The sequence below is a fragment of the Centruroides vittatus genome, unplaced genomic scaffold (genome assembly GCF_030686945.1).
Source record: "Centruroides vittatus isolate TY-2023 unplaced genomic scaffold, ASM3068694v2 contig_905, whole genome shotgun sequence".
In the NCBI taxonomy this organism is placed as follows: Eukaryota; Metazoa; Arthropoda; class Arachnida; order Scorpiones; family Buthidae; genus Centruroides; species Centruroides vittatus.
The window spans coordinates 241,171-254,305 of record NW_027122595.1 but is presented as its reverse complement, the minus strand read 5'-3'; the positions used below and the strand labels follow the sequence as shown (position 1 = coordinate 254,305).

At 28.2% G+C, this 13,135-nt stretch overlaps 1 protein-coding gene across 1 annotated transcript in view; it reads left to right on the top strand.

Moving 5' to 3' along the window:
* The window catches only part of Nipped-A (Transcription-associated protein Nipped-A), a 188,985-nt gene that overhangs the window by 19,462 nt on the left and 156,388 nt on the right, over positions 1-13,135 (top strand). Inside the window, 4 exon segments of the mRNA XM_067281093.1 lie at positions 3,828-3,877; positions 10,035-10,145; positions 10,489-10,593; positions 11,704-11,787. Coding sequence (XP_067137194.1) covers positions 3,828-3,877; positions 10,035-10,145; positions 10,489-10,593; positions 11,704-11,787 — 350 coding nt within the window.

The window sequence follows — 13,135 nt, the reverse complement described above, 5'->3', positions numbered from 1 at the left end:
CTAGTAGCAATAGATGTAACATTTTCGGATATTTTAGATTTAAAAAATAATTACAAATTAAAAATTAAAAAAATATATAAAATATCAGAACTGAAGGTCATAACTTGAATATTTATGATGCATTAACATATTATAGCTGAATAAACTTATTATAGCATTAATGAACTTATTATAGTAATATTATTGCATAAATATGCTAAAAATAAAATAAAAAATAATCAGAAAATGAAAAATTAAGGAAAAACCATCGATAATTAAAATTTTTTAAGTCAACAAAACACCACCTGGACAAAAATATGTGAAACAGACGATAAACAAGACGATACCATCAAGTGCTGACATCTGTTGTCGATAAATTTTATAAAAATCGATTTTTAACAGGGTAATGATGAATCGGTACCCTGGCCGTTTTGCAAAACAATTAGGGTGACGATAGATCGGTACCCTGGCCGGGAAAGGGTTAAGACTTCTCAAAATTTACAGATTCTAAATAAACTTTTTACTTAAAATGGAATAAACATGATTTGATAAAATAGTTGGGTTTGAAAAAATTGTGTGAATACTCTGGTAATGGAAAACTTTTTATAGTTGAAATTTGTAATTTTAAAACTAAATTAAATTAAAACTAAAATATGTGGAATTAATAGACATAAATTAGTTTAAAAGCCTGTTGATTTTTACATTGTTAAAAAAATGAAAATTTGTAATTTTTAAATACATGTTTTATAGTATTACAAAATAAACATAAAAGAGAATTTCAAGTTTAATTCATATCTTAAAAATAATTTGACATTAAATAAAATTTATATGTATATTTTGGATAAAATGAAATTCTTTATGTTGTAAATCCCAAACAAAAGGCGTTTATTTCCATTTTTGTGTTTCTTTCCACTTCTCTGAAAATATTAATGTTGACATTAAAATTATCATCCTCAGTCATTTACAATATTCTCTTGTAAATGCCTGAAAATGATTATTTTAAATAAAAGTCTTGTTATTATTATTTATTTATTTTATTTTATAAAAGCCTTTATTATTATTATTTTTGCATTATTTATTTTCTGTATTAGTTTAAACTTGCATAATTTTATTATGAAGGGTAATCAATTAATAAGTCAGAAAGAAGCTAAAAAAGAAAAATAAATAAATAAAATTATTTATTCAAAAATATTTATATTTTTATATAATACCAATATTATGCTGTGTTAATATACTTGTCATATTGTTCTGCAACTTCTGAAACTCATTACACACAAATTCTTACAAATCAAATAATTTATAACTAATTTATAGTCAGTTTTTAAAATTTCTTTATAAAATTCTCAAAGCTTTGTTAATTACACTTTCAGTTCCCTCTTTTTTTTTAGGATGCAGAAATGTTTATCAGAAAGGCATGTTTCAAATAATTCAGGGAATTTCATAAAGTTATATTGACCATATAATACTTACTGAAATGCTTCAATCTCCTTACAAAAATAAAAGTCCAAAGTTAGGTGTAAAGTGTGTTGGAAAAATTTGAAATTTTACAGAAAAATATTTCTTATGCTACTTGGTGTCAAGGTTCAGCTCTTGATGTCTCATTGACTATCACTGCATTTGCACAATTAATCAAGTTAGATGCTACCTGCATATTTTTAAAGCTACAGTGGAACCTCACTTAACAAGCATAATTTGTTCCAGAGTCTTACTCGTAATGCAAAACACTCTTTAAGCAAAACAATTTTTCCCATAGAAATAAATGTAAAATATGATAATGTGTTCAACACTGAAAAAATGCTCAAATGTTTTATGTATAACATTTATTCAAAAAAAAAATTGTACAATATACACTGTTAAGGAGCGTGAATCATCATCATTTTTTCTTCTATCGTGGAATGAACCATCCTGGAATGAGAATTCAAGTTGCAGAAACAAAAAAAAAAAAAAACAAAATCACAGCTAATATGTTTGATAAACATTACAAATGATATGCCAAATTCTTGGGTTATGTAAAGGCTATAATTAAATATTAGAAATTAATTAATTTGACTAGAGGTAGGCAGTTGTGTTTCCATCTCGTATTAAATTTAATAATTATAAATAGTTAATTTTTAATTCAGACATTTCTAAAATTTAATTTGGAATCAGTCATTAAATTTAACGACCCAAGAATTTGGCATATTGTTTGGCATGTTTATTATATAACGGGCTATGGTTGTTGATGTTTATAAGTAATATGTGTGAACACAAGTTTGGAAAGATATGTGATCACAAGCGACACTAAGATGCTAGTGGAACGAGTGCTAAACACAGACTGATGGAGCATGTCACATGCGCACAATTCAGGACTTCCCCTCTCCTCATTACTTGTTATGCAAAACAGTGCTTGTTAAGTGAGACAAATTTTTACAATTTGTTTTGCTCGTTATGCGAAATACTCATGTGAGGTGCTCCTTAAGCGAGGTTTCACTGTATTTATTAATTTGCTCTGCATTATTTTAAATTCCAGAATTTTCTGTTGTTTTACCATTATGTAGTTATATAATATAATTCGTTTTGTATATAATTAATATATACAAAACGAATATTGTTTACAAAACTTATTATAAATTGTAACACAGATATGGAGAGTATTACAAAAGAACTCAAAATGCTGGGATTGGATTGGCAAAATCAGTAAGAGTCTAAGTCTGATAAGTAATATACATTGCCACTAAGCAAATATTTTGCATAGTGCAATCCTTGACCAATAGAAATGAACCATGCCAATTAATATTTTGTAGATATTTAAGTTATAGAATATTTTTTAATATTATTTGAGTTTCACACTGGTAACAGGCTTTGAGGTATGTAAATAAAGACATTTTACTCTTCTACATATTTAGTCAAATTAATCTGCATTCATGTAAATTGTAATTTAATAATTATTTATTAAATTACAATTTTATGATCTTAAAACTGAAACATTTGAATTCATATTGTTTATAAGAATATTTTTGACCTTCTTCAATTATTTTCCACTCCTTTAAGTGATAATAAACTGATCCAAAACTTAAACTGTACAAAGTTGTTTTGATCAATTTTTATTTTAACAGTAATTTTGACTTTTTTTACTTTGTAAACTAAATATTAAAGAAAAAGTTTGTTGTTTTATTAAAACAGCTCAGCACAGCCTTGGAATACACACCATGTTGCTTGATCCCAGTGTGAATCTATAAGTTTTAACTGCAATGCTCCATCATATGTGAACATTTCATTTAATAAATTCAGAAAGATTATGAAATTAAATCCAGTCTATCTTACTGAATTTAAAAATATCTTGATGGAATTTGAAATATAATAAATCAATATATGTCAAGTGATGTCATCTCAACACTATAACTATAACAAGGCTATACACAACTCAAAACAAAACTACAATACTTTCAAGAATTTATAGTTATAAAAAAACAGCAAAAATTTGCATTTTATAATAAAAATTTTTATTAAACATTAAAATTGAAAAATTAAAAATCAGATATTTCATAGTTTTTCTGCTGTTTTGCTCAGAAGCATAGTTTATTGGGGCTTATATGTCATGAAGTATGCTGCATATAGAGAAGAGAATATCAATATTTTGAGAAAATAGGGTTTTGCTAAAGACTTTTACCTGGCAGTGGGTGCTGTGTGTATGTAACTAAATGTACAGTACTTACTTTGTTGCTTTAATATTTGTGTATGTACTTTCTTAACATGTTCTTTTATCTTTTTTTATTCAACACTTTATGCTTAATTTATTTATTTTGACTTCTTTAATAATTTGTTCTCATTTTACATATATTTTATTAATTACATAATTTTTATTTAAGAGGATGAAAGCAAATTAAAGGCTGCTCAAGAACTAAGTGAAGATTTAGAAGTATGTATCAGAATTAAGACTTTTTCCCTTAGAAATTGAGTTAGACATTATTTACGTATAATTCATATGAGTAATATATTTAAGTGAATTTATTAAAATATATCTTTATCATCATTAGATAAGTAAATAATATTAAATTAGATGATTTTTTTTTATTCTGTTGATTAAATGTTTTTAGAAAAGGTTTAACAACTTTACAGAAGTAAAAAAGTGAACAACTTAAACAATTTATTAAATATTTATATTAACTTTAATGTATGTTTATGAAAAACATCTTTATGGAGTAATTTATAGAAAACATGATACATAAGGTCTTTTTTTAAACTTTCATCAAATAAATAAATTGTTTTTAATTAGATACATTTTTAATCAAAAATTTTTAAAATATTTAACTTGGCTTCATTATCTAAGGACAAAGCTAAGATCTATTAAAAATGTTAAATAATTGAAATATCTATAAAAATTATTTGATTTCAAAATTTTAGTTACAGTAATTTGAAATGCTAAATGTTTTAGATAAATACAACTTTTATAAAGTTTATGTAACAATAGTTTTCAACCAGTATGCTGCAGCACACTAGAGTGCTGCTACAACAGTTTAGGGATACTGTGAAATATAGGACTGTGCACCACTGTAACACTTCTTACATGTATTACTAAACTTATGAAAAGCACAATAAATCTACATTGATAAAGAAGTAGAGGTGATGCAAGAAAAAACTACCAAGTTGGGAGGAGCCACTATTACAAAAAGATTCGAAAAAATGATCTAGCTATTTCTTCATCAATATCTGAAAAAAATTCAATGTATCTCTAAATTACATTAGGATAGGATGTTAAAGGAAAGGCCTGACTCAATGGTATAGCCTTGGGAAAGAAAGGGGGATAGGTAAGGTAGTAGAGAGTGGGGTGGGTGGGGGTGAGGAGGAAAAAAAAAAAAAGGAGGAAAGGAGGGTTGTAGGGCGTCTGCCGGGAACTGAGGAGGATGCAATTGAAACAGAAGGGACCGCAAGTAGAAAGTAAACAAAAAGGGGGTAAGACGCGACGGTAACCGATTAGGGGGAGCGAGCTACAGGAATAACCATAGCAGCAGGGAACCGGAGAGAGGAGGTAGAGGTTAGTAAGGGATAGGTGTCGGAAAATGATGCACCAAGATACAGGGTATGGCAAGGAAGTTACGTAGAACGGATGTTGAACATAAAACAGCAGAAATACAAAGACCAGTGGATAAAAATGTAACAGAGGATGAACGGTACAGGATACGGAGATTGTACATAATACGGGGGGAGACGAAATACAGTGGTTATACAATAAGCAAAGAATGTACAGTACATTATACAATGGTAGCCTTATGATAAAGGATAAATAAAATATAATGGTTAAACATGATGAGAAAGAGCTCGATGATGCCAAAGTTAAACAGGATACAACACACTAGGCTGAATAGGAGCATGGTAACACTGCAACGAGGATGTGGAATTATGAGTTGCTTAAGAAGGTCTGTTGATAGTTCATAAGATTAAGGTTGTGAACAAAGTTTGTAAAGGCACGGAAGATTTTCCTATTGTCGATGAAGGTGTTTAGTTTACAGGGCCAGTGGTGCCCGTCTTTTTCCACCAGTTGCCTCAGATGAGAGCGGTGAGTAACGTACTTAGTGCAAGTAAAGATAAGGTGATGAGGGTCATCACCTTCTACACCGCAGTCACACAGACCGTTGCCTTTCTTTAAGAAACGACAAAGGTAGGCCTTAAAGTTACCATGTGCCGTCATAATCTGAGTGAGAGCATGCGAGGTTTCTAGGTGTTTGTTAAACATCCTATTGTTAACATTAGGGATGAATTCATGAGTGATGCGACCGGTGTTGCTTTTATCCTACTCATTTTGCCACCTGTCCATGATGATATTATTAAGTTTGCTACAGAGATAGGACATTGGGAGTGACGAGTGGTTGCAATTCGTTGCAATATCCTTAGCTTTTTTGGCCAAGTGGTCAGCTTTATCATTCCCGACGTTTCCAGAGTGACCTCTTATCCAGTAGAAGTTTATTTTGGTGGAGTCTTCGAGTGCATATATTAACTTGAGGCTGTTTTCAATTATGGGGAGTTTGACATTTTCATTTTTAATTTGATGGAGGGCAATCCGGCTATCACTGATAATATTGATTGTCCTGTGTTGTAGCCATTGGATATTAGTATGAATATACTTTAATGAGTTGAAGATTGCTAGTGATTCTGCCTGGTTAATAGAGCAGTTTTTATGCAGTTTGTATACTGCTTGCCAAAAGTTCCTTTTTGAAGAATCTTTGAGGCATACTAAGGCACCTACATCATCTGACGTTTTCGAGCCGTCGGTAAAGAAGTTGAGGCCGTTCGGGATAGAGGTTTCTTTGAGGTAAAAGTTGCTAGAGATATTATTGGCTGGGTGTTTGTTTTCCATTTTCGTGTTAAGGTCAATACCATTCTTAACAATTTCATTGACAAGAGAGTGGGTAAGATCAGGAAGCTTTAAGTCGGAGATGTGTTTATGGAGTTGATCTTGATTGATGTCTGCTGTGATCATCTTTATGAAGAGATTCTTAATATACCTGTATAAGATAGTCAGATGAATAGGGAGTAGCCCTGCAATAACCAATAGGGCATCCGTAGGAGCTGTTCTATAGGATTTGGTAATTGCAATGGCTGAGGTCCGTTGTGCTGAGAGGAGTTTACAGCGTATGTGGGTCTTGGCAACAGCATGGCCCCAGATCTCACAGCCATACGTGAGAATTGGCTCTACGGCCCCCTTGTAGATTGTCCTGCTGTTTTGATGATTTAAGCCCCAGTAATTACGGGCGATGCACCTAAGTGCATTCTAAATTACATTAGTCAAGTCAAACTTTCATATATTATATAGAAGTATTTTTTTGGCTACTTCTTCACAGTCTGATGAAATAGCAGAAATATACTTTTATTTACAATCAAATAGTTCTGAACAATGTAAATCATACAACAAAAATTTTGAATAAAGGATATGAAGCAGATAAAATCAAAAAACTTTATAAAAGATTAAACGTAATGCAGAGTTTATAATATTAAATTTCTACAAGAATAGTTAAATTGAAATAGTAGTAGGGAAAGTTGCTATATAAGAGTGATGTAATTGCAGAAATTAAGCTAATAATAACAATGCATGGATGTTCTAATAAAATTTTCTTAGATTTAAAAAATAAATTGTGTAACTTTGTCAGCAAGAATTAAAATTGTGTGAGGTGCCATCTAATATGAAAGTTTATTAAAACAACTTTTTATATTATTAATTATTATAAAATGGTAAAAAGCTTAATTTTGAGGGTAGAGATGAGTTTGTAAAAAAAAACTTGTAAATGCAAATAACAAGAATAAATCTTCATTAAGTCTGATCCCACTCAAGATATGACACATGACCCCTCCTCTATTTCTTCATTACCTTATCCTTTAACTACTAAAATTTAATAGCATCAATTCCCTGGTAAGCAAATCTCCCTGCAAAATTTCAAAAATGTTTGTTAATTGCACAGGAATTATTAAGCTTAAAAGTGGGTGAACAAAATCATGCCTCCCCATATACACATATTTATGCTGGCTTTCCACTTAGCTTGAATTTGAGGCAGTTGCCTTTGTCACTGTTACTATGTAAAATCACCTTCCAATTAGAATTTCCTTCAAGCACTTTGGTGACAGAGTACTAACAGTAGACAATGTATATTTGTGTGTGGCAATTCTGTCTCAGTCAATTGGCATGCATCAGCCATAATTACAAATGTACAGTACATGACATATTACCCATTGTCCTTACTACTATAGATGGCATGGTGTGGAAATTTCAAAAAAGTACAAAAAAAGAACTAAAATAAATAGCAAATATTAGATTGTCTGATACTGCTGTTGAAAAACTGTTCGGGGATATCAGATGCCATCCTATTTGTTATGACAAAAAAAAGATCCAAGTTTAGAAATGAGAATATGAAAACAGAAGTATGGAAGAAAATGGCTTTAAATAGTGGCAGGCTAGGTAAGACATTAGTATTAAATGTCAAAAAAATACAAAATTAGATTGAAAAATATAAAACTTTATTTTAAGTTGAAAGTTTTTCTGCCATTTAAAAAATTCCCATAATTCATTGTAAATCACTTTCTATTTCATGCAGTGTGTAGGCACATAGGGCTGCGATTGTTTCACTCAATGAATTGTCAAATGAGGGCAATGTGATTGCACTAAGTGGTGAGCAGTCTCATGCATGCGTATGTGCATGCAGAAAGAAAAATCTAACATCTATACATACAGAAAAAATCCTCCTAACTTTTTTACATTTCTCAATGAAGGTCCCAAGTTTCAAAAATGTAAAAATCTTGGGGGTTATTTTTGACAACTTACCATACTTTTCCTCTGTTATACGTTATATAACGGCTGGAGAAATAATATTAGGACCTTTTTGTGATATGACAGTAAAGGTTGCATTCTACCCCATTACTACTAGTTTTTCCTTTTTATGAGTATATTTCAAAATAACGAGGAATGTTTAAAAGTTAAGTTTAAATATTGGAATTAACTCTTTACCATTATTAAGCAGACTTTTTTGTAGCTATATTTCAACATTATGTTTTAACATTTATTATAAAATAACAAAATATGGACACATTTTCAAAAAGGAAAAGTCAGTCAAAAACTTTAAAAAAAGTTGTTTCCTTATGAAAAATCGGGTGTGTTTCTTACATAATTTTTCAGGAAAAAATTGTATGACTGTCATTATAAAGAAATTTTGCACTTTTGAAAATTAAATTAAAAGTCCCCACCTTATGGTAAAAATAGGGTCATGCATGGCATTAGTGATGATGCCTGTTGCATTTGACTTCAATTTTTTTCTATTAATCAACTTATTATGTCAAGTTATAATTGTATATGTTATCCTATGATGACAGTGCTTAATTATTCTTTTAATTTAAAAATTTTTATGTTACTTTATCAGTTTAGTGTTGTATTGCAAATTATACAGTAGGCCTTTTAATTATTTGTATGATTTAATTAGAATATTTCAAACTGTTTAGTAGAAATTATAAATTTGTTCATAAAATTTTATTTTGTATGCTATAATGTACAACAATTTTTTGGGAAAATTTTGGGTTTTGAAAATATTCTGCACCCCTGACTATAGCCACTTTTATTGTGAGCTTTGTCAGACTGTGATGGGTGGATTATGAAGAAAGGTTCTCTTAATGCTTTACTCTAGAGTGAAAAGTGCTAAGAAAGAAAAAAAAGGAAAGGTGGTAGATTATTTACAGCTTGAAATATACACTTTAAATATGTATATATGTGCAGATATGTAGACATATTTTTTTTTGCTAGACATAATGTTTTTATAACTTAAATCGTATAGTGTAATAAAGTTACATTGCTACAAAGGCTCACTCATTTACTAACATCGTTTATGAGTAGAAACAAGTTTCTTACAGAAAAATGAAAGCAATTTTAATTTAATTAGTAAAATTAGTGCAGAGAGATATTGAGTTTATCAGAAATATTTAAAATTTTAAAAATTAATTTTTTTATTTTGAGGCATCAAAGTTTAGTTCTTCATGCCTATACAATAAAATGGCATTTGAATGATTTTAAGTACCATATACTTAGGTTTGAAGATACTTATTATTTTTAATTTGTTTTTTATTATATTAAACTTATTTTGTCATAATATCAATTAATTGTTATTAAAGCTATATTAAAACAACTAATAAACAAATATTAACTTAAAAGAATTTTTTAAAATAATATATGATCTTAAATTACAAAACTACACCATTGAGTAACGTGAAATGCCACAGTTGGGCATTTCCTAGTAAGATAGAGACTTTATTATGGCTCACCAAGTTTGGACTAGTATTATGACTAACTCCAATTTTTTTCTTTCCAAGAATTAAACTATCACTTAGAGTTAGATGATAACTTAGTTGTTTCTTGGGGAAAAAATTTCAGTTGATCAAAATAACAGTCCAAACTTCCTGTGCAATAATTGGCTCCTACCTTATATTATATTTTTGTTATATTAGCATATATAATACCTCAAATTTTTATAATATAATGTGTTTACATTTCAGGATTGATTAATTCAAAATCATTTAAATATTTTTTATTTATGTATTTCTAGACAATTGTATCATCACCACAGTATCCTTCATTTCTTGAACATGCATTGAAAATATTTTTAAAAATTTTACAAGAAGGAGAACCTTATTTTATTGCAGAACATAATGTGCAAGTTAGTATTTATAATTAAATTTATTCTGATAATATTTATAATGCAATAAAATTCTTAAGATTAATTCAAATAATGAAATGATATCTAACAACTTTACAAATATTGACTGCTTTTGGTAAAAGTAATTTTTTTATTTTGGAAAAATTAGATAATACATAAAATTAAATTACAATTAATATTTCATTTCATTTAAAGTAATTTTTTTATATTTAAAATTCATTCTTCCTAATAACATATTTTATATTAAAGTATTAATACTTGAAAGGATTATATTATTTTTTAATTATTCTGTACTGAGAGAGTTTTGTATATAATAGGTAATTACTAAAATTATTTATTTTAGCAATTACGAAAATTAATTCTTGAAATAATTCATCGTATACCTGCAAATGATCATTTGAAACCTCATGCCAGGCAAATATTATCATTAATGTTCCAATTATTAGAGGTAAATAATTTTAAAATATTAATGTTATGCATTTATTAAATACAATAATAATTTGTTTTAAATAATGTTTGATGATATATAATGATTATTATAGTTTATAAATTTATTCACTTAATTATCTGTAACATAGATATTGATAAATAACATTTTTATTATGAATTACAGAAATATCAAATAAGTTTAATTATTTTTTTATATTTTAAATTATCAAATGAATAATTATAATAGAAACTTTTTTAATGGTATATAATTTCTAAATCAGATTCTTATAATGAATAATCAATCATTTAATTATGTAAATAAATTTGAAATTTATATAATTATATACAAAGTCAACTCTACAAAAAATATTTGGCCACCATCTTTTCCCAGTTTTTTGACTTGTGAGAGCTATTAGCTATTGTAGTATTTATGACATTGTTTCAATATCATAAGGTACAGTGTACTTTGAGGTGGCGGGGTACCTCACCTCATGCCACTACCATGTGTCGTATCAATCTTCACCATCTATTCTACTCTGTCAATCTGTAAACAAATACCTGCAATTCAATCTGTCTTTTTGTATAAATTATGCCTTATGTAACTACTTATTCTTATCTTCTGTAATTCCATTACTCATTGCAACTCATGTAACAACTATGGTACAACCATTCCATCTAGATGTTAATTCTTTCTTTATATTTATATACCATAAATACTGTAAAAATGTTACACTCAGCTATATTTTGACGGTATTGAGTATGCGTGTTTGTGCCTTAATAAAAATTGAATGAATGAATGTACTTTGTGAATAAAGATTTCTTGTATCTGACAACTTGAGGAATACTTATAATACAAGGTATTTGTGTAAATGATTTCTGATATTTTATATGAATAATAAAAATATAATATAAAAATAAATAAATGATATAAATGTAATCAGAAAAAAAATATTAAAATTATAAAGAAACTTACAATTAAAATTGATCAAAATGATTATTTATATTTCAGTATTGTACATGTTCTTGTGAAAGTTAAATATAACAAAATTTAAATTAGAGATTATTTTAAGAAATGTTTAGAACTTAGTATGTTTCCAGTTTAATTTAGTTTTTATTTTTATAATTGTAGATAGAAAATGAAGAAAATGTTTTAGTATGCTTACGCATAATCATTGAATTACATAAACAGTTTCGTCCTCAGTTTAGTCCCGAAGTAAGTATACAGTCTTAATTATTAATTTAAAATCATTAATGTGACAATACAATAAATTGAATATAATGAAAATTTTATTATTGTAATGATAGACAGAATAAGAGGAATTATTGTGATAATCTGTTTAATACATTTTCAACAGCATTTGTCTGAACAAATGATAAAAAAAAAAGATTACATTAAATTATGGGTAAAATATTAAGATATTAAACTATATGTAAAGTTATGACTATGGTGCATACAATTGCAACTTTATATATAGCTTTAAAACAATATATGTTTATAGAATTACAGTACATATAAATATGTGCAAATCATTATCATTATACTATATACAGTGGAACTTTTATATTTGTCAGTAATCTGTTCATAAGGATCTAACAAATATGGAAAATGATGAATATAGAAACAGTTTTTCTCATAATAAATAACTGATATTCAATTAATCCGTTCCCATCCTAAAAAAATATACAAGAATAAAAATTTTGTTTTTTGTAAAACTTTATCTTTATTGTACTAAATAAATACAGTATAGTAGTAAAGGGGAAGAAGAGTAAGATCATTATTGTTTAGAAGAAGACATACCATCAATTAAAACATTAGGTAATTCCAATTATGATCTCGGCATATTAAATTCTTTGGCTAAGTTGGAAACACTAGAGAGGTTGTGGCAGAAGTTTTCATCTCTAAAATGTGAATGTTGAGCATTGAGCGCCACCATCTTGTAAGTCTAGAAGTTTGATAATGGTGTTTGGAACATCGAGCACTATTCCAACGACGTTCCAAACACCATTGTCAAACTTCTAGGCCTACAAGATGACGTTTGACATTCATGTTTTAGAGATGGAAATTTTGGCCACAACCTCTTTACTTAGTCCATTTTCAGACTTAGCAATAATTTTTTTTAATCTCTATTGTTGTTCTAACAGCTTTCTTTTTTTTTGCTGTTTATCTTCACTGTGCTTTGTTGGAGCCATTGGAACTTGAGTTTTTGAAAATAATCATTGCAAGAAAGCAAGAACAGACATGATGACTCCACAAAGCAGACTGATTAACTACAGCTAGCTGACATAGTATTGCTAACTCAAAATTCAAATTTATAGTTAGACATTTTAATAAAAATACCATATTTACTTGCACATAAAATGAGGTTTTTAATCATTTTTTCACTGCTTCAAAAACCTAGATCATCCTATAAGTGCAAGCGAAGGATTTTTTGCCTTTTTACAATAATTTTTGTGACTGTATTTGCATTTTTTACCAGATGTTCACCCTATGATGTTTAAAAACAAAAGTATTTTATCTGGGTCGTTTGAATTGTTCTTGTATATTGTCAAAAGTAAAGATG